The sequence below is a fragment of the Sciurus carolinensis genome, chromosome 5 (assembly GCF_902686445.1).
Source record: "Sciurus carolinensis chromosome 5, mSciCar1.2, whole genome shotgun sequence".
NCBI classification, from domain to species: domain Eukaryota; kingdom Metazoa; phylum Chordata; class Mammalia; order Rodentia; family Sciuridae; genus Sciurus; species Sciurus carolinensis.
The window spans coordinates 170,473,241-170,495,583 of NC_062217.1; the positions used below are offsets into that span (position 1 = coordinate 170,473,241).

Below are 22,343 nucleotides of genomic sequence, written 5' to 3' on the forward strand. Positions count from 1 at the left end.
CTTAGTGGGTGTACATTGTTAACTAGTTTTGCTCCTCATTTAAGCAGATAAACTATACAGTGAGTCCTTGGGTGATGAGTGATTCTTGTTAACCTTCTGGTAAATTAATGGTATTGTTTACTGAGCTACCAAGTATCAGTGCTTATTAAAGTTGAGCTAATCTATTGGATTTAATATGCATTTATATAAAACATTACTACCCCTCATTGCTTTTTTGTTAGAATTAGTTTTAGAATTTTAAGTACTTAAAGCAGTCATATGCTGGAAGATCTTTTTTTAAGCTAGATTTGTTGATGATGCTTATAATAATTTAATCTACAGAAACAGTGCATAAACCTTTGTATCAGAAACCTCGCCAAGTTGAATATAAGAGCATATTTCTAACTTACTGGTTTGTAGAGTTTTTGAAATTTCCAGAGGTGAGCTAGGAGATGTGTTGTTGTAGCACAGTAATAACTTTAAATGTTTGTTTCTGAAGCCCAGTTGTGCATTTCCAGTTTGCCATGATACAGAAGAGCGCTGCAGACTAGTACTTAGCTATGTTCTGGAGGTAAGTCAAAGTTTAGTCTTCGTTTTCCTCAGTGAAGTTTTTACTTGATATGCAAATAGCACTTGTTCATAGGTGTCTGAATGTTATTCTGAGTATTGTTCTGTGATTTTTTGTTCTTTAAGCCTAAAGTGAAAACCAAATTAGTGCTTCCCAAATCTTGCAGATCAAACATAGTTTTTTGAAATCTGTTTCTAAAACAGAAATTTTGCCTTATGTTTTTCATTTGACCATTAGTAAATAATATATAGTAAATGTGTTTCCTTCTTTTTAAAGGGTTTAAAATCTGTAGATAACAGCATCAAAAAAGAAAGTGACCTTCCAGCAGCTGATCCCAGCACCCCAATCCCCTTAAAATATGAAGATGAATCAGCAAGGGGGGGTCCTGAGGGACTAGAGAAGCAGATGGCCTTGTTTTTGGACAAAAGTAAGTTGAATTGATGTGCAAATAAGGCCTTCAATAGAGTAATATATTGGTCCTTTATGTCAATTAAGGCATTCCATTGAAAGGAATTGAGAAAAAGGATGTCATGTGAATGAGAAGTAGGGCAACATAGCTTTTCATTCAAAATATAGAACAAAGCAGGGTAATTTTGATATTCCTTAAACATTTTTCTTTTTTAAAAAATATATTTTTAGTTATAGGTGAATACTATACCTTTATTTATTCTATTTTTATGTGGTGCTGAGGATAGAACCCAGTGCCTCACATTCCAGCCCCCATAAATATTTCTGATAAGAGCATAAGGACCCTGCGTTTCTCCCTAGCCTCTGTGAGGAACTGGTGCCTTCAGCCCTGTAGAGTTCTTCAGAGCAGTTGCTGCACCCACAAGAGCTTGGGATGGTGCTGAGCACAGGCTGACCAAACCGCCCAGCCACCGGCCCTGGCTTGCTGAGGGCTCATTTCCCATTTCCTTGAATTGCCTTTTCTCTCTCAAATTGGACCTAATAATAGTGCCGACTTTTGAAGGTTGTCACAATGATTAAATGCTTAACATAGGACCGTGTACGCAGTAAGTGCCATAGAAGTGGTGGCTGTAGTCATTTCACATCTGATAAGCTGGCAGGGCCACCTTAGATGATCTGACGTGTTTCAGGAATGTCCCTTTATGAAGAACTTGTGGACTTTGAGATAAAAGTCTTGAGATTTTGGAGGTTTTTTAAATCTGTCATATTTCTTAATCCAGCCTTATCTCTTCTCCCATTTTAAACAATTTCAATTGTTTTAAAAACAATTCTTTTGAAAGCCTGCAAATTTGAAATAATACTGAGTGCTTTCTGGACCTTTCTTCTTTTCATGAACAGGGTTGCAGAGGTGGAGGTGAGGTGACTTTGCTCTCCCAGCAGCTGTGTATGGTGCTTCTTATGTGCCAGGCTTACCTGCCTGCAGTGAGAACCACACTGTGACTTCTGTTCTTTTTCTGAAACACCTTTTCTATCTCTTCTTCCCTCTCCATTATCCCAGTTGAAAATCCTGTTCAAATTCAAAATCACCATGCTCGCCTCTCTCTCCAGTCAGTTTCTTCATCCATTACCATCGAGAGCTGGGAGCACACACCAAAGCCTGTCTGTCCTACTCACTAGTATTAAATAGTTTCCCAAACCACACACATAGTTGTGAGCATGACCTTCATCTTACTCAGTGTCTGGTTTTTTCAATGCTTCACACACAAATAATGCTTACAGCAGCGAGGAAAAGGAAATCAACGCACAATGATATCATCGTAGAGACTAAGTAGTTTTTGTTGACTTGAAAGATTCATATGTCTAGCTGATGATAAAATGGAAACTCTTTTTTTTTTTTTTTTTTTTTTTTGCGGTGCTGGGGATTGAACCCAGCGCCTCGTGCTTGCAAGGCAAGCTTTATCTCCAGCCCTAAAATGAGAACTCTTAAGGCTGGGGAAAAGGCATGTGTTTTTGTTCTTTGTTCCAAAGCATGTTGCTCTTACCTCTGTGATTACACCCAGCATATTTTGGTGTGCTTCGTGTTGTCAAGGCAGAGACCTTATAACTCCACGTCACTGTTCCTGGTGCCTGGCACTGTGCTTGGCACAAAGGTGGTCACTGGTGGAGTGGAGCAGGCTGGGCTTTTGAGTGTTCCTGACAGGAAACCGTGGGCTGCTGTGGGAGCCAGGAGAAGCCAGGCCTCTGCAGAGGCGATAAGCAGTGATTGAGTTTAGCTGATGCGCAGTAGGGGTGGAGCAGCAGGAAGACTGAAAAATGGCACCCAGGAAGCAGCCCAGATGTGTAAGGTTAGCAAGTGGTAGAAGCCTTGTCCTGTCTAGGACCTGCTTTGACTGAGGTTGGGGCTGTGCTTTAGGAGGTCATGCTATTTGGCAGGTTGCTTTAGACTGGACACCAGAGGCAGTTGTCAGTCATGAATTGGCTCTGTCAGCACTCCTGGAAGAGAGTGACAGTTACCCCCCATGGGAAGCGGAAGGCTTTGGAAAACTTCCACGCAAGGGTTTGAACACTGCCGTTCGATGCCCTTGAGTTTAGGCAGGAAGCGTTGTATTCACCGGTCTCATCATGGCATAGCACTCAAGTCTCGTGTTTCTGTCAAGAACAGGCGATATCTTTTTATTGTGAGATGTGCCTTCAAGTAAAAATGTGCTCTTTTCCCCCGTGTTACAGTGGGCTCCCTTCAGAAGGGTAATTATTCCAGTCAATCTGGAATGATCCCTGGTTCTTGGCAACATAAAATGAAACTCCAGCTGATTCTCAAGTCATCAAAGGCCTACTATGTCTTGTCCGATGCTGCCATGAGTCTTCAGAAATATGGGAGAGCTCTGCGATACATTAAGCTGGCCTTGCAGAGCCATGGTAAGCCACCAAGCATGAGTGGGGACGTGGGAGGGAGGCCAAGGCATCCGTCACTGTGGGCCCTCGCTCCGGCTTCCATTGTGGAGTCTGATCTTAAAACAACTTCTTCCATTCCTCTGTATGTTACCTAGTATTTTATTTTGTGCTCAGTTGCTTAGTATCTCTTCATTTTAGAATACATAAAGCCACCTGAAATACGTCTGCTACCTGGCGTAAAATGAACTTTGAGCAGATGCAGTGCTACGTAACTTTCAGCTGGTAACAGGTTTTCTTCATTTACTGTGTTCGATAATTTTAATGCCCCTGTGTTTTTCTCCTTCCCACTATTTTCCAAATAGATACTTACTGCTGCCTCTGCACCAATATGCTTTCTGAAGTGCTGCTGTTTCTTTCTCAATATTTGACCCTGTGTGGTGATATCCAACTCATGCTGGCCCAGAATGCAAATAATAGAGCAGCACACCTGGAAGAGTTTCACTACCAAACCAAAGAAGATCAGGAGATCCTGCACAGCCTCCACAGGGAGTCCAGCTGCCAGGGTATGCCACAGAGGCCTCTTTTGGCTCACAGTGGTGTTGTCCATAAGCTTATTTGTGCCTGGACAATGGTAGAAACATAAGTCTTTAACATTTGCTATATTGTCTCATTCTTAGTTTTAAAATCAAGCATGATCTTGTTTTTATTAAAAGTTTAAAATATTTTATAATTACTGTTGATGAGTATAAAGCAAGGTGTGAAGACAGTTTTGAGTTGTCTCTGAGCACATTTCTTTCTAGGAGGGTTTTCTAGGTATCACTTCTGGTCACAGACCAAGCCATACTTTGAAAAATAGTAAGTTGGTGAGAGTGGATTAATTAACTTCTGAATGAAGATAAAGAGATGATCATTTTTAAAATCAGTTCACAGCCACTGTCTTACGTGGCTCTGCTCAGGGTGTCTGGTTCTGAAGCTGGGACGAGGTCATGTAATACATAACTGCAGTCTCAGCCCAGCGCTGGTCAGTGCACAGGCTGCGGTCAGGGCAGATGAGGCAGAAGACCAGTCTGCTGCAGGAGCTTGTGAAATGTATCATGTGGTGGTGGTTGTTGTTTTAATTTTTCTTTTAGTTGTAGATGGACACAATACCTTTTTGTGTCTTTATTTTTATGTGGTGCTGAGGATTGAAGCCAGTGCCTCACACATGCCAGGCAGGTGCTCTACCACTGAGCTACAGCTCTAACCCCCTGTGGTTGTTTTTTATGCTCTAAAATTTTTCATAACATTTGATATTCACCTCCCAGAGAATCCTGCACAGTGGGCGGCTGAAGGAGCATAGGAGGGTGTACTGGCCTTGCCTGATATTTTGCCCTCTTTCTTCCCTGTCTCCCCCTCTCTCAAGTGGTCATTGTATGTTAATAGACACAGTAGAAAAACCTGTAGGTTTGACTACTCCTGTCAGTTTCCTTTAAAACACTTCTTTGTGCAAATGACCTTCTCCCATATCTAAGTGTTAGAAAGAGGAACACTGTCTTTTCTCCCCTTGAACATTGGGTTCTGCGCTTACTTAATCCAGTCCACTAGAAGGCATTTGTAAGTTTGAGGACTTATCTAGGACTTATATGCTTTAGTGACTTTATATTGGCACTTTACTTCAAGAATTATTTCTATTAATACTAAAAACTGTTTACCATGTGAATAGCTTTTGGTCTGTACTAGTTCACCTGGAAAAATCTGGGTATTTATGAAACTATAAAATTGTGTTTATTGATTTAAAATAGTATATTTATGCTACATTGCATTTTGTATTTTCACTAAAATATCTGACTCACATAGATATTAAGGAAGAAGAGTTTATATGGCTTATGCTGACATTTCTTTCTTTTTTTTAAGGATTTGCATGGGCAACTGATTTGTCTACAGACTTAGAAAGTCAACTTTCAGTTAGTTGTAAATGTTATGAGGCTGCTAATGAAATCTTACAGTTTAGTGACTTAAAAAGCCAAAATCCAGAACATTATGTACAAGTGTTGAAGAGAATGGGCAACATTAGAAATGAAATTGGTGTGTTTTACATGAATCAGGCTGCTGCATTACAGACTGAGAGAATAGGTGAGTATCTTGGGATTCTTTCTCTTCTCTGTTCTGTTATATAAGTCATGCTGATTTTATGTGGGCTGGTAAGAACTGTTGCATTTGACTGTAGGTTATTAAAAGGAACTCTGTTTAGGGGCTGGGGAGATAGCTCAGTCAGTAGAGTGCTTGCCTTGTAAGCACAAGGCCCTGTGTTCAATCCCCAGCACCAAAAAAAAAAAAAAAAAAGGAACTCTGTTTAAAAAGCTTTTATTGTGGGGCTGGAGTTGTGGCTCAGTGGTACAGCACTTGCCTGGGATGTATGAGGCCCTAGGTTTGATACTCAGTACCACGTATAAATAAATAAAAGATCCATTGACAACTAAAAATATTTTTTGAAAAAGCTTTTATTGTTAAATTCTCAAGAAATAAAATTAGGGGAAAACATTAATTTCTCCTAGAATCCATCAGTTCCGTGTCTTCTTCCATTCCCACTTTTATACTTCATACCATCTGGTCAGTTCAGAGACCACTTGAACAGTGAGCCAAGTGCCAGGCTCTCTGTTGGATGTTTAACTGGTCCCCTTCTGGTTGGCAAGCCTGCTGTACATAGGTTCAAATGCAGTACAGTAGGAGAGTGGGGAAGGAAGATGTTTATCGAGGTTGTAGGGTTCTCTGTGCTTGAGAGGAGCAGTGTGCCCTGTGGAACTCACAGGCAAATGTGAAGGAAGGAGAACTTTACGGATGGGGCAGCACAGGGGAGGGGTCGGGGGAGGGTGCGGTGCACTGGAGAGGAGCAGCAGGGCCTTGAGGGCCACGGGCCCCTGTGGGACCTGTGTGCGCAGAGGCCTGTTGGCAGTGTGCTTGGAGCTGCCAGGGCCACTGCAGCACCGAGAGCCCTTCCCAGGGGTCACAGCTAAAGCCATAGTAGCTGACAACAACCTGAAAGCTGGCAGTGAGAAGGATGGGGCTGGGATGGAGCTGCAGCTGAATTGAATACAGCTGGGCGCCTGCTGAGTTGCGCATGTGCCTGTCCAGGAGTCACACGTGGGGCGAGTAGAAGAACCTGTGCAATGAAGGGCGTCTGGAGAGGTGGCTGGTGAGGGGCATGGAAGTGGCTGTCCAGAACCTGGGACAGCCTGACAAAACACTGTGCCCTTGTAAAAGTCAAGGGACCACAGCGTTTGAGTCTATAAAAATAGCACTTTGCTCAGGTGTCTTACCTTGCTTGTCTTGATGTCTATCCATTAACAATGAGGGCTCTGCGTAAATGTTGGATTGTTTTACTGGGGCTGATACAAAATACCCCAGACTGTGATTTGAACCATAGAAATTTACTTGCTCATGGTTCAAGAGGCCAGAGCCCAAAACCAAGGTGCCAATAGGATTGAATTCCTCTGAGGCTGCTTTCTGTGGCCTGAAGTTATGTCCCTGCTTTATCCTTTCTCTGCACCGCCCTGGGTCACCCCTCCAATTACAGGCCCACCAGTCATGTTGACTCGGGGCCCCACCTCATGACCCCATTTAACCTGAGTTTCCTCTTTAAAGTCCTGATTCAAATACAGTCACATTTTAAGGTGGGGGGGAGTTAGGGCTTCAGCCAAGTGGACTTGGGGGACACCTTCCGTCTGTGTAAGTCATGGTGGGAGCAGAGCGCTGCAGTGGACCAGGTGGCTGGCTTTCCACCAGGCTCCTGTCACTGCTTTGCTCCTGTCACCCTCTCCTGGAGGGACGGTGCTGGGTTCACTCTGATGTCTGCTCATGCAATTGTTTTCTTTCTTTCTTTGTGAAGTGAGCAAATCTGTGTCTGCTGCAGAGCAACAGTTGTGGAAAAAAAGCTTTTCTTGTTTTGAAAAGGGGATTCACAACTTCGAGTCCATCGATGATGCTACGAATGCCGCCCTTCTGTTGTGTAACACGGGGAGACTGATGCGCATCTGCGCTCAGGCACACTGTAGCGTGGGAGACGAGTTCAAACGCGAGTTCTCGCCAGAAGAGGGCTTGTACTATAACAAGGTAACCTCCACATGTATGTCTGTCTGGTCTGTTCACTCCTGGCATCTGCGTACATTAAAATATTACACAACTAAAAGCTGTTGACCCATGGCGATGACAGGATGTGACATGCTTAGAAACTGGCCTAATAGTGGTGAGAGTTTACTGTCGATGCATCTCAAGTTAGGGAAAAGGTGATTCAGTAAATCGTGTGGGTGTATCCAGAGAAAATCCAGTAGATTGAGGGTTGACCTGGAGAAGGTGAAGCTAAAGGCTCCAGAAGAAAATGGAGGTAGAGGTTGGCCTGATGGATGGGGAAGGACCTCCCCAGTGTGGCGCAGGAAGCAGAAGATGAACGAACTTCAGCATGTGAACATGCACCGCAGAAGGTAAAGTTGAGAGCAGATCATGATCCAGGGTAGTAACTCACTTCCTATTACACAGATGATCATCAGTTAGTACTCCTTTAGTATACGAAGAATTAAAAACCATGAAAAGAAACCACTCCAGTAGAAAAAGGGCAAATAAATGCGAACTAAAAATATACACACGTAAAAAAAGTAAATGCCTTTATATAAAATTTAAAATTGTCCAATGACCACATGGTAGCATCTGTTGTCAGAGAGGTCACAGGAAATGAGCACTTCCATAATTGATTATTTTTATGCTATTTGATGACATTTGTGAAGAATGTTCACGGTGTAGTAAATTTTAAGTTTCTACATACACTGAAGAAAACACCAGAAATTTAGCAGTTACTGTGATTTAAGTGCAAGGGTCACATATTTGAGGATGAGGGAGATAGGGTGAGAGGAGTGATTTCTTATAGTAAAATCTCTAGTTGTTTTCTCCAGTTGACTAGCTATACACACTGTAATTTTCATTCAGAAAGGGAAAAAAATGCAGCTTGTGCACCAGGATGTTAGAAAGCAGCACTGAGGACTGACCTGCTGGAGGCTTCGATAAAAGGTTCAGTCCACTGTAAATAAATTTGTTAAAATGTTTTCATTGGCTTTCTTTTTCCCTTTCTTCATAATATTATCCTTTTATAAGTTTTCCCCACATTAAATTGACATCTGGGTGGTTTTGATTATTTTTTTGCCAGACATGGTGGTGCATACCTGTAATCCCACTGGCTAGGGAGGCTGAGGTAGGAGGATCACAAATTCAAAGCCAGCCTCAGCAATTTAGCAAGGACGTAAGCAACTTAGCAAGACCCTATTTCAAAATAACAAGGGCTGGAGATGGTTCAATCCCTAGTACCAAAAAAAAGTATGCTTTATTTTAATGCAGTATTGGCATATGTGTAAACAAAGTCAAAAATTTATACCTCTTCTTCCCTTGCAGGCTGTTGATTACTATTTGAAAGCTCTGAGGTCATTGGGAACACGAGACATACACCCAGCTGTCTGGGACTCGGTGAACTGGGAGTTGTCCACAACTTATTTTACCATGGCAACTCTACAACAGGATTATGCTCCATTATCCAGAAAGGCTCAGGAGCAGGTAGGGAGTTTGCTGGATTACAAAATAAGTCTTCAACCTAATTTATTCCTTTTTTGTCACCTTTTCCTTGACAACCAATATTTAAACATTATGAAATTCTTAGTCTGTGATTGCAAGCTTGTCATTTTTTTCTGCCCCTTTAAAAAAAAATAAACAGATTGAAAAAGAAGTCAGCGAGGCTATGATGAAGTCCCTGAAGTATTGTGACGTTGACTTGGTGTCTGCTCGACAGCCTCTCTGTCAGTACCGAGCTGCGACCATCCATCACAGGCTGGCCTCCATGTACCACAGTTGTCTGAGGAATCAGGTATGACTGTTTCAGACCAAGACCATTCTCAAGTGCTCTGGGCGCTTTTCTCACATTCCATGCTGTGATTCTAAGTAGCCACTTGAGAAAACCCGTGGAATAGGTGTTCTTCCCTCTCCCCTGTACCATGTTTTCTGCTACAGTTGATCAGGTCTTGGTTGAAGATTGCACATTTGCTGGGTGGGTTCTTAGTTGGTCTTATACTCAGGCCTGTAGTAATGGTTCTAAGGCAACTTTGAAGTTCACTCTCCTAGGTTTTTTATTGTGACGCAAAGCATCCCCCCCACCCCACCCCAGAGCACAGGTGGAGCAGAGGTGCAGGTAAAGACTGACAGAGGAAACCCCTGTGAACCTGGCCTGGAGTTTGAGCACAGCGCTCTCAGAGAGCCCCCGCGCACCCTTCTGGTGTCGCCCTGCCAGGCACCCAGATTGGTGCAGAACTGAGACCACTTGGTGCATTACACTGTACGTGGTTGTAAGCCTTGTGGAGTGATTTGGGTTGCGAGTGTCCTTCTGTGGCTTACTGCCCTCTGCTTAAAGGCATGTTTTTGAGATCCACCTTCTTGGTGTATGTAGCTGTTCCTTTCACAGCTTGGTAGTGCTTGTTCAACGAAGCTATCATAGTTTATTTACCCGTATTAGGGTAATTGAACTTCATATTTTTCAGTTTGAGGTGGATCCTGGTGCTCAGTTGCCCTGGGTTGCTAGAAAGCACCTGATGCCCAGGTTGAAGCTGCCCTCTTCCAGAGAGTTTGCTTTGCTTCTGCAGAAGACTTGTGCTTATAGTTTCTCAGTTTGTTGTTGTTTCATTGTTTGTTCCCCTTTTTTGGCTAAATACCTGGATACCATACCTTACAGTCCCTTGGGCCTGCTTGTCTTCTGGGATTCCCTCATCCTGAGTATTGGCCTTTGAGACCCAGCTTCACCTGGAAAGGGTTTCTTTCCACTCTGCTGTAGGAGCTCCCCATCCAGGTCCCCTTACTGTAGGTGACCCCCAGCTGAAATTCAAGTTTGCCCAAATGGCCTAGTACCCTCAGGGCAAAAGCAGGCTGAAGGTTGCTGAGACAGTTCAGTGGGGGAAGAGTAGTCTCCTCAGCATACAGGGCTGGCACAAGTGGCCATCCACATGCAGAAGAATGGAAGTGGACTCCTGCTTCACCTCATAGGTGAAAACTAACTGTAAGTGACTTGAAGACCTAAGAGCTAAAACTTAAAGAGTTATAGGAAGAAAGTGAAAAACTGAAAAGCATTGATCCAGTCAGAATACTTGAATGACTAATTTCTGTGAAACCCAGGTCTTAGGAATTGCTTTTTTAAATTTTGTTTTTGGTTCTAGGTTGGTGATGAACATCTTAGGAAGCAGCACCGGGTGCTGGCGGATCTTCATTACAGCAAAGCCGTCAAGCTCTTTCAGCTCCTCAGAGATGCTCCGTGTGAACTGCTCAGAGTACAGTTAGAAAGAGTAGCGTTCGCAGAATTTCAGATGACGAGTAAGTCTGATGTCTCACTCCTCAGATCATGTGCGTCGGCTCAGTGTGGGATCGTCCTAGAGCCTGTGGGTTGCTCTTGGATATAACCGGTGGTGTTTTCGTATTAATTTGCCCACAGTCATGCCTTTGTGTAGGGACCAGGTGAAGTTTCTATGCTTTTTGAGGTACTTTTTAAAACAGCATTTTAGACAGAGTTTTAAGTCAGCAGGCAGAACTTGGGGATGGAGAAGCAGAAGTAAAAAGTCCTGATTGGGTGCCTTTAAATATGGAACTGACGCTCGGCAACTTTGGGTTGTGGTTCTACAATAGACTCTAAAGTAGAGCCCACCCAAGTTCAGGATAATTTGGAACATGGGAGAATGTTGAAAGGAAGGGAGCACTTCCTGTGTTGCTTCCATGACAGGAGCCAAGTGGCCACTCCAACCACTTAGAGACAGGATCTTGCTGAGTTGCTTAGGGCCTTGCTAAGTTACTAAGGATGGGTTAGAATTCACGATCCTCCTGCCTCAGCCTCCCTAGCTGCTGGGGTCGTAGGCATGTGCTACTATACTCGGCTGAAAAATATCTCTTGTGTGGTAAGGAAACAAATGTAGCAGTTCATTTGGCTACATTTTGGTATTTTTCTTTTTAAAATTAAAATTTTAATTTAAAGTTTCAGATTTTGGAGTCTTTCATATTTCTGATTTTGTGAATAAGGATGCTCGACCCATAAAGTTTATGCAAATACTACAAAATCGAGAAAGTCTGAAATTTGAAACACAATCCCAAGTGTTTTGGATAAGGAACATTCAGTTACCCCATACTTTTCAAAATATGTATGTGTGTGTGTGCATATATACACATATGTACATGTGTCTTAGTGTGTAGGTGTTCAGCAGCCCTGGAAGGATGTGCAGGAAAATGATACATTACTGCCTCAGGAGGGAACTGGGAAGGCATTTCTACTGCAGACTTATTTGAACCTTGTAAACTTAGGGAAAGTATTATCTTTTTAACAGTTTCTAAAAATACTTTCTTAAAATTTTGCTGTTGTATTAATGCGTGTTATACATATGGGTTGACCTCCAGGACCAACAGTAGCTCTTTGTGGGATGGGTTTGAGATGAACTTTTTGCCATGTTTGAGTTCGTTCGGAAAAACAGGCTTTTTTTTTTTTTTTTTTTCCTTTGTGTGCACGGAGATGGGGACAAGGGAGTATTGGGATTTGAATCCAGAGGTGCTGTACCATGGAGATACATACATACACATGCACGCAAGCACGCATGCATACATCCATACATTCTTTTTTTTTTTCTTCCCTGAGTTAGGGTCTCACTAAGCTGCCCAGACTGGCTTCAAACTTGTGATCCTCCTGCCTCAGCCTTCCAAGTCCCTGGCATTATAGGTGTGCACCACCACACCCAGCTTTAGTAGGCATCATTTTTACAAAATGAATAGAGATTTTGAGAATAAGTCTGCTAAGATGATGTAGTTAATTCTGTTTTTTAAGTGTTTTAGTAGCTGGAGTGGTAGACACTTGCCTAAAATGTATGATATCCTGGGTTTAATCCCAATGTTACTTAAAAAGAAAGAAAAAAAAGAGTTTTAATAGTGTGTGTGCCTTAAGTACTTCAGAAGGTTTTGTTAGCCAAGCTTGTGGGTTTTGTAAGCCACCTTAATAAATACTTTATAAAACCTTCAGAGGATCATTTGACCTTGTATTTTTTTGTCCAGTACGTGTGACTCAGATTTACCTCCTTTGTTGTCTCTCTGCCCCAACAGCTTTTCCATACATAGGCCATGGCTTTCTTCCCCATGTCAGAGCTACCCTGAAAACAAATCTATCCACTGATTTTTTCCCCCAGTGACATTTTTTATTTCTTCTCTTTAGATACGTGACAATTGAGTGTATTTTGACAACTTATTCTAATTAGGATTCCATTCTTCTTGTTGTACATGATGTGGCATTTCACTAGTTATATGTTCATATATGAACATAGGAAAGTTATGTCCAGTTCATTCTAGTGTTTCCCACTGATTTTTAAAGATTGGTTGTTTTAAAGTTCGGGCTTATGCTCCAAAGGAAGACAGCAACGATTGTCCCAGGCCCACTTCCACTTCTGACACTATCCTCAAGTTTGAGGGTCCCCCTCCGGCTTGGCAGTTCACTGGTACAACGCACTGAATTCACTGAAAGCTGTTCCACTCTTGAGTGTGGCTTCTTAGAGAAACAGGGTACGTGTTAAAGTCAACCGCAGGAAGAGGTACTTGGGGTCGAGTCCAGGAGAGGGCTGAGCACATGACTTCCAGTCGTCGTCTCTGGTGAAGCTGTAAGTGGTGCCGGCACTCCCCACAGTGGTGTGGGATGTTATGTGTAGTGGATTGCTAAGGGAGCTCACCCATGCTTGGTGTCCAGAGTTTTTGTTGGGATTTAGTCACGTAGACATGGTTAACTACCACATGGTTGATCTTGGTCTCCAGGCTTTCTGGAGGTTGAACTATTACCATGAGGCCAAAGACCCCCATGATAAGTTACATCCTTATGGTGTGGCCCAAGGCCTCCCAGGTAAGCAGATACGTTTACCAGAGGGGGACATTCCAGAGGCTAAGAAATCACTCTCCAGGAGCCAAGGACGAAGCGTAGACCTCCCTCTGGAGAAGATGAGTGCTCTAGTGCATGCCACCGCACATACATTGGCATAAGCTCCAGGAGAGTAGGGTCAAAGGTGCTTTGTGCTGTCTGATAGCTTTAGAAATACTTTATCAAAAGGCCCTAGAGTAGAATTAAACTTACTCATCTGGTCTGACTTCCTGACTTCAAACAGAAAGATAATGTGCTTACTATGTAATGGGACAGCTGACACAAAGTGCTAAGTGATTTGACCTACATTGTGCAGCTGGCGAATAGTGGGATGGCCTTCAACCAGACTCTTCTCTATTGGTCCCCTTGACCCTAATGCTCCAGATAGGGCTCCTGTCCCAAGGTGTGTTCTCAACCTGACAAAATCAATAATGAGGCTGGGGAACAATGACTTTATTGCTTTGTCTAGATTTAATACTTTTCTCAAGGGAAAATTAAACAGAAGTTAGAAGATTTGTTGGGATTCTCATGAGCTACCCCTATCACATTTGAAAAGCAGTTTTTCATTGAAACATTAATGTGGACGGGTTTCTAGGTTGGTAGATAAATGATCATTTTGTGTTTACTATTTTAGGTCAGAATAGCAACGTTGGAAAGTTAAAAACGCTCTCTGGGGCTCTGGATATCATGGTGAGGACTGAACATGCATTCCAGCTCATCCGGAAGGAGCTTGTAGAGGAATTTGACCAGGTAGACGAAGAAAATCACCATTTTAATGCTAAAGGGTGCATGTTTATAGTGCTCATATGGCATGTCCTTATGAATGTGTCTGTACACACATGTATGTGTACATATATATGCTCTGCATAAAACATGTTGAAAATGGTTTTTTAATGTCATAGTCTGTCTTGTATTGCTATAACAAAATTCTGGAGGCTGGTTAACTTACAAAGGAGTATATTTAGTTCACAGTTCTGGTAGCAGAGGGTCCAAACAGCGTGGAACCATTGTCCTAGTAAGGGCCCCTGTCTGTGTCACAACATGTTGGAGAGTCAGAAAAGGAACTTAACATGTACAGAAGGGGCCAAGGTGTGAGGTGGCTGCTTTCCAGCTGCCTGCTCTTGTGAGAACTAAGCCAGTCACAGGAGACCTGACCCACTTCTGAGAGATGGCATTTGTGAGGGTGGAGCCCCCATGACCCAGTTACCTCCCACTAGACCACACCTGTTCAAGGCTCCACCAGCTCAGCACCATCACCCTAGAGACCCAGCCTACACTGCATGTGTGAACCATAGCAGTTATATCTGCATGGTAGAATTAAACATTTTTAGTCAGTTTGCAAGTATATCTTTTATGTATTAAAAGTTTTTTAAGAACATGCCATAATGAGGCAGGCACAGTGGCTCATGCCTGTAATCCCAGCAATTTGAGAGGCTGAGGCAGGAGGATTATGAGTTCAAACCCAGCCTCAGCAGATTAGCAAGGCACGGAACAACTCAGTGAGACCCTGTATCTAAATAAAATATAAACAAGGGCCGGCGACATGGCTTAGTGGTTAAGCACCCCTGGGTTCAATCGCCAATACCAAAACCAAAAAAAAAAAAAAAAAAGAAAGAAAGAAAGAATATGCTATAGTGAGGCACTGGTTAGCAAGTTATAAAGTCTCTTCAATTTTTATGTTTGGGGTTTGTTTTGGTTTTGCTCTTGAAAGAAAAAGTCTGAGCCTCTTTTCTTAATTTCTACTGTACTGCCTGGAACTGTTGAATGGTGAGTGGCTTAAACAGACACCCTCCTGGGGAAGGAATTTCTAGTTTTCAGGGTGATCTAGAACTCAGACTGCCTTTAGAAAGCTGCCCTGAATGTCCTGGGTGGTACCCTTTCCATGGTATTCCTGCAGGGAGTGATGTGGGGAGTCAGGAGCTTGTCATGCAGGGTTAAGTACTTTTATTATGTGTTTTCCTCTATCAAAATGATTTTGGTCTGGTTTTTATTTTGATTTTGGTTTTAAATTAATGGATAAATGAAACTGCAGCTCCATCACTTCCATGTGAAACTATAGTTGCTGGATAGCTTAGGAAAGTAACAATTTTGGTTTTTTTAGCCTAAGGGTGATGAGACCAGTCCAGCTGCTGATTCTTCTCCTAGTCTTAACAGAGAAGAAGTAATCAAACTCCTCAGTATATTCGAATCTCGGTTGTCCTTCCTCCTCCTGCAGTCCATCAAACTGCTGTCTTCAACTAAAAAGAAAACAAGGTAAATCACATGGTTATTAGTGAAAACGTCTTTGCCTATGAAAATAGTGTGAATAATCTCTACTGACATTGTAAAGAAATAGTTGTATCCTTTCTTGTCTTTTATTTGGAAAATCCAAATTTTAAGTGGAATTCTTTCTTAACTTCAACTAGGTGAGAAGCATCTCTGTCTGGCCCACTGCATGTCAGTTTATAGATAGAAAAGTCTTGCTGCCTAGAGTAGATACCTGTTGTGATCTGTTCCATGAAAGGGATGAGTGACCCCGAGAGGAAGACTCCAGATGTTCAAATGACGCTTCTGAATGTCACCGTTAGTGGGAAGTCTGGGCTGTAGTTTGGATACCAGGGTGACTTGTACCATAAAAGGAGATGACAGTGGGGCACAGTGGTGCAGGCCTCTAATCCCAGCAGCTTGGGAGGCTGAGACAAGAGGAGTACAAGTTTGAGACCAACTTAGCAGTTTAACAAGGCCCTAAGCAACTCAGTGAGATCCTGTCTCAAAATAAAAAATTAAAAGGACTAGAGATGTGGCTTAGTAGATAAGTGCCTCTGGTTTCAATCCCCAGTACCCGCTTGCAAAGAACACTGAAGTCTCTAAAGTCAGGAAATTGGAGAAAAAAGGAGTGAGCACCTCGGCCAATATGTTCCCAGGCCCCTCTGCCATCTTGTGCAGTACCTGGGTTTGCCAGAGCTTTCATTATGGCAGTATTGATTTAATTTGGAATTTCAATAGATCGGGAAAGTAATGGGAATAGTATACCTTTCTTTTTAAAAATGTAAGTACAGTCTGGCTCATAATACAAAAATTGGAAAATAGAGAAGAGAACCGTCCTAATGTATCCATTGTTAGTTGTCTTGTGTGTGAATTACCAGTTTATGATATAAGGGTATAGATACTTTTTGTATTTTATTTACAGTGACATTCTGTGTGGTATACAGTTCTTCAAGCTTTAACAAATACGTCCAAGTATGCCAATCACATTTGGGACCCAGCATGGTTCCATCACTCCAAAACCTCTTTCTCTGCTGAGATTACGGGGCTGGTCATGAATGTATCCGAGTTTCCCGTTGGAACCTCAGACATACCAGCCACTGTCCTTGGCAGTGCTGTGAGCAGTTCCCACCTTGGCATCCGAGTCTGGTTCTGTGGATCTTGCATCTCTAATCAGGTTGCTGCTCCTGCCTTTCCTTTCACAATCTCCAGTTGTTGAAAACTGGGCGTCTCGTGTCAGTCAGGAGAGACTGAGGGAGATAATTATTGTGTCTGGAAAGTTTTTATGTCCTTCACCTGCTAGGCCATTGGTGCGAACTGAGTTCAGTTTTGTAGCTTGGAGTTGAGTTGTGGTTTTTTTGTTGTTGCCATGGTTACCATACATGGGCCACGGGCTTAGTTCTTCCAGCAGTGTAGTAGACCCCCGAGAGCTAGACTTTCACTTCTTAAGGTTTCAGTAACCCATGGTCAGCTCTGGTGCCAAACTATCAAATGGAAAATTCAAGAAGTAAGTTTTTGCACAGCATTCTGAGTATGGCGATGAACCCTGGGGCTGTCCCTCCGGGGCCTGGACCATCCCTTTGGCTAGCACGTGCTTGTGTGTCGCTTCTACCCGCTGATCCTTGGCAGCTGCCTCTGTCATTAGCTTGGCTGTTGCAGTGGCTGTGCTGTGTTTCAGTGGCTTAGTTTACGTAAGAACGGCCCAAAGCATAAGAGTAGCCATGCTGGCAACTCAGATATGACAAAGAAGATCCCTAAGGTGGCAAGGTGATAGTTTCTTTTTCTTTTTCTTTTTCTTTTTTCTTTTTTTTTTTTTCTTTTTTGGTAGTTGTAGATGGACAGAATGCCTTTATTTTGTTTGTTTATTTTCTATGCTAAAGATTGAACCCACTGCCTCACACATGCTAGGCGAGCGCTCTGCCACTGAGCCCCAGCCCAATAGTTCTTGACTTAAGAAAAAACAGGAGGTCGAGGTGACTGAGGGCTGTGCTAAATTGTTGTTAATCTCTTGCCATGCCTAATTTATAAACATCACAGGTGTGTGTACTTCCAGGCGTCCACTGGGGACCTTGGAAGATGCCTGCTGGCTCAGAGGAAATGACTGCACCTTCAGGGTGGGCAAGTCCGCAGAGATGGCTCTGATGTCTGCTCCACCTGGCAGAGCACCTCTGCACTGTCAGGCTCTGCCAGCCACATTCCACCGAGTCTTTGGTGCTTACTAGTCTTCTTAGGAGAGGAGGGCCAGCTGGTCAGGACTTCTTAGTTGTTCAGGATACACCTGGGTCTCAGGAGACCGACTGCTTTTGAATTGTATGTACCAGGAGAGCTCTTTAAGAGTATTGCCATCTTGGTCAGCCCCGTGGTCGAGCTTCAGTTTCTGCTGCACCAGGTTCGGGTACCCAGTACAGTGTGTTGATGTGTCCACTGCAGTTAGCAGATAAATCTGTCTTCTCAAAGAATCAAAGAGAAAGGTAGGTAGTGCATGTAGTGACACACAGTTGACAAAGTGATGTGGCTTTTCTCGCTGGGCAACAGTAGGTAACTTTTTAAAATTTTTACTATTTTATTGGTGATATAAATATATGTGAGAAACAGTAATTCATTGATTTGCACAAATTGATGGTTAGGGTAATAGACTGACAGGTAATAGTTTCAGTCTTACAATAGTGTTATAACAGTCCTCTATGTGAGCTAAGTAATTTTTATCTTAGTGAATGGTTTCCCAACCTGTTTATTCAAGTTATTAATATTCTGTTGGAAGACAATTTTAATCTAGAGTTTCATGTATGATACTTAAAGTAATTAGCAAATTTGGGCTTTTTTTTCAGATTTATTAAAGACTATTAAATGGTATTACAACAAATACTGTTGACAGGTTTAGAAACAACTGCCTTGGTTACTAAGTCCATGCCTGGTTCTGTCTCGCTTCACTAACATGCAAATCAGGCCTCTGGTTCTGTTGTGAAGAGGCCTCTATGCAGGCCTAGTTATTCCACCACAAAGCGGAGGGCATACCCTCGTGGATGAAAGGGAAATCAGAATGAGACCTTAAAAGAAAGAAAACATTAATAATTTGTTTTATTTTGACTGCTATTCCTTTTCAGTCCCCTAAGGGAAGAAACAAAAATAAGAAAGGAAATTGGGTATAATAATAATAACGCTCAATTTTCTTAGATTGCTACAAAATTACAGTGAAATCTAAGAAAATTAAGATGCATTTAATTTGTTCAAGAATTTTCGTTTCCAGCTCATGAAGGCACTTCATCTTGTGACAGTGGCATTAGCATTGCTCTGCTAGAAATGCTAGTTTATTAGGTTGTGGAGGGCCTGATTCGTTGTTGTGTTGTTGCTTATTTTTGGATTAAGACTTTATTTGCTCTTAGTATTCATTGCTTTAGCAAAAGAGGCCTCTTGACATTTTGGTGGCTTTGGGGTTTAATTTAATGAAAAAGCAGAAGTAATATGTGCCAGTGACACTGGTGATGAGAATGGATTAAGGAAGGGCATGATTTGTAGTAACTAGGAGATGAAGAGCTAAGATGTAGAAGTATGATCTGAAGAAATCAAAGGGTTTAGCATTTGATTCCAGTGACCATCAGTTACCTCAGGCATCCAACCAAAGTAACAAAATGATGTTATTGTCCTAAGAAAATAATTCATATTCTGAACACCTTTACTTATTGTTAAATGTTATTGCCCGATTACTGTAAAAAAATGATGTAAATTTCCTGTTAAGGTTATCAGGAGTTCTGTGATTAGTAATATTCTGCCCCCGCCCCCCCCAAAAAAAAACCTATAGCTAAAACACAGCCAATCTTATGTCCAAGTACAGACGACTTGTGACTGGTATGCTGTGGTAGATTTGGGGGAAGAAGCACTCGCCTGATAAAAAGAAGTGGCAATTGAAAGGGAGGAATGATCCTAAAGAGGGCGTCAGGCTGTGGGAGAGGGTGACTAGAGTCTGACCTCGGGAAGGGGAAGGGGCCTTCCTGACAGCTCAGTCGCCAGGGAAGCAGCTTGGCACCTGGGTGCTCTCTGGCAGGCCCAAAGGTCACCTGGGCAAAGGGAGAGGATTCGCACACTAGAAAGGAGAAAGCACAGCATTAGACATCAGGAAGCAAGCCCTGTGTAGCGGCGCACGCCTGTAATCCTAGTAGCTCAGGAGGCTGAGGCAGGAGGATCACAAGTTCAAAGCCTGCCTCTGCAACTTAGCAAGGCCCTAAGCAACCTAGCAAGACCCTGTCTCAAAAGATCAAAAGGACTGGGGGTGTGGCTCAGTGGTAAGCACCTCTAGGTCAGTTCCAAGGGAAAAAAAAGTGGGAAACATGATGCTTTGGCCTCCATCCAAAGTGTAGGCCTTTTGTGGGCCCTATCATTCTCTGTAAAATCAAACCAGTCCTTGCCTTTGCAGGGGGCAGTGTTGTCCTGTGGTGGTGTGTCACGTACTGGAACGAGCTGTGGAACTGCCCTGTGACCTGGTTACGTGAGCCAGGCCTCTGCGTATGGACTCATTGAAAGGAGGGTGGCTAGATTGGAACCACATAATTACCAGTCTTACATATAAAGTATTGATCCATTATAAAGGGTAAAAATTTTCAGCATCAACTAAGCAGTTTTAAAATGGGGTGGTTTAACGTGCTCCTGGGCTGAGAGGCATCGCCACCAGAAGGTGCACAGTGTCCTTAGAACAGAGGCTCCGCTACCCTGAGTCTGCTTCCCATCCTGGGGCTCCAGCACACTAGCTGGCACTCTGCAGTTGGTTCAGAGTAGAGGACACAGAAGTGGTGGCACAGGCCCCTAACCCCAGCGACTCAGGAGGCCGAAATGGAAGAATTAGGAGTTCGAGGCCAGCCTGAGCAATTTAGAGAGCCCGTTTCAAAATTCAAGGGCTGAAGGTATAGCTCAGTGGTAGTCTGTGTGCGAAGCCCTGGGTTCAATCCCCAATACTGTTAAAAAAAAGAGTGGAGGAATACCATCTGGCTTCCCAGTGCCCTCGCCCATGTCAGCTTGCTTTCTTTCAGGGGATGTGACAGTCGCCTGTCACTGTCTTTGTTTTGTTTTCTCCGGGTTCTGGAGGTTGAACTTGACCTGGGGCATGCTGGGCAAGCACTCCACCTCTGAGCTACGTCCCCGTCATGGTTGTTCATTGTACGTCTTCTCCCGGTGCCCCACCACCCCTCACACAAAGCAGGGACTTTTGTGTGTTTGGTTCACTGCCAAGAGCAGTTCCTGGTGGAGGAGATGTGCCGATTAACCGTGTGAACTCTGGTTTTAGTTGATTTATCGACATGAGTGTCAGGCCCAGGAGCAGAAGACAGAAGGTAGGTATGGGGAGGCACTGCTGGGGGCTGCCTCTCCGAGCACCACTGTGCACCACTGCCAAGCGCTCGATGTTACTGTTTGCTTCCAGACCCTTCACTGTGCCCTTCACCTGTCTTTTTTTTTTTTTTTTTTTTTTTTTTTTTTGGTGGGGGGACCCTAGCAATAACGTTGAAGAAGATGTACTTCTCAAATCCAACAAGCAAATCTACTCCCAGCTTTTGAGAGCTACTGCCAACAAAAGTGCAAGTCTTTTGGAAAGAATCGATGTCATCATCCATTTGCTGGGGCAGCTTGCTCACGGGGGCAGCGGAGCGAGCAGTGGCGCCGTTCAGTGACCTCGCACAGAGCTGCGTCCGCAGACGCGCTGACAGTGCCTTCTGACCACAGGAGTGGCTTTGTCCATTCGGTGCTGAGTTTCATTAAATGTGAGGAAATACCCATTGAAACGGGCATGGCGGTGCAAGCAGTTATTTCCCACAACAGACAGATGGTGGCGGAGCCCTTAGGCTTCCTCATTGGAAGCGTTAAAGCCCGAACTGAACTGAAAGCTTCAACTTTTCTTTCTCTGAGGCGGACATGGTACCTCCATATTAATAGACTTTCTGTGATGCAATTACACTTTCAGATAATTTTGAAGTATGGTAGACTACAAGAGTTTTAAGATATTATTTTGGATAAAATGTTACTTCCATCAAGAGAACTTTTATCCAAGTAGTAGTACAGATTCAAATGGGTTAAAGAAACTTCTGTAAATCTACAGTATTTCCTTCTAAATTGCACAAAAAAGTCTCCCCTTTCTAAATTTCAGTGCAGGACTTTTTGAAGACTAGCCATCGCACAATACTCTATATTTAATGCATGTGTTGAAGGGATTCACTTTTCTTTGACTTTATATGACAGTTGATCAAGAATACTATTTCCCCTCCCCCTTTTTTCATTTTAAACTTGAAACTGTGAATAAGGTAAACAAAAACAAAACTATTTTGAATAAACTATTTATTTAAAATATCTTATTTTCCATTTTGCATTCTTCACATTGAATTATGACTTGAACTCAGTTTGATAATTACAAAATAAAGATAACGTTAAAAGTAAAACTCTGCCATCAGTGTTCACTGGAATATTTTACTTACTACTTGCTGTTACGTAGATCTTGTCTAGTTGCATACATTCACTACAGTCTGAACAAGGCTGTACCTGTCCCTTGTAATTAATACTCAATTTCAAGAAAGACGGTGTAATGTGAGTCAGATTCTTTCATGTGGTGAGTCTAGGTTCCTGTGCATTGACATGTTGTGACACGCCTGCTGGCTGGGCTCAGTGGCAGGAATAGATGTCACCCGCCCCATTCAGGCCCAGGGTTGGTTGGTTCCTCCTGCAGGTCCTCCATGACCAGCAGCCCCTCCCACACCGACCACACCTGAAAGAATCTGAGCTCTACCACGAGGTTGTCTGGAATAAACTGGTTTTAAGCTGAATTTTTACAAACTGCTTACTCCT

At 43.0% G+C, this 22,343-nt stretch overlaps 1 protein-coding gene across 5 annotated transcripts in view; it reads left to right on the forward strand.

Moving 5' to 3' along the window:
• Positions 1-21,856, forward strand: part of Edrf1 (erythroid differentiation regulatory factor 1) — a 37,800-nt gene extending 15,944 nt beyond the window's left edge. For 2 of the 5 annotated variants that reach the window (XM_047552968.1, XM_047552971.1), the window contains 12 exons: positions 479-550; positions 824-974; positions 3,182-3,370; positions 3,709-3,909; positions 5,240-5,458; positions 7,212-7,435; positions 8,762-8,920; positions 9,078-9,227; positions 10,564-10,717; positions 13,912-14,027; positions 15,379-15,530; positions 21,004-21,856. In XM_047552968.1, the coding sequence (XP_047408924.1) occupies positions 479-550; positions 824-974; positions 3,182-3,370; positions 3,709-3,909; positions 5,240-5,458; positions 7,212-7,435; positions 8,762-8,920; positions 9,078-9,227; positions 10,564-10,717; positions 13,912-14,027; positions 15,379-15,530; positions 21,004-21,178 (1,962 nt within the window). In that variant the 3' untranslated portion in view covers positions 21,179-21,856. Of the gene's footprint in view, positions 1-478; positions 551-823; positions 975-3,181; positions 3,371-3,708; positions 3,910-5,239; positions 5,459-7,211; positions 7,436-8,761; positions 8,921-9,077; positions 9,228-10,563; positions 10,718-13,911; positions 14,028-15,378; positions 15,531-20,988 lie in introns of all 5 variants that reach the window. The other 3 variants (XM_047552969.1, XM_047552972.1, XM_047552970.1) reach the window with 2 other exon arrangements.
• The last annotated feature ends 487 nt before the right edge of the window (positions 21,857-22,343 follow it).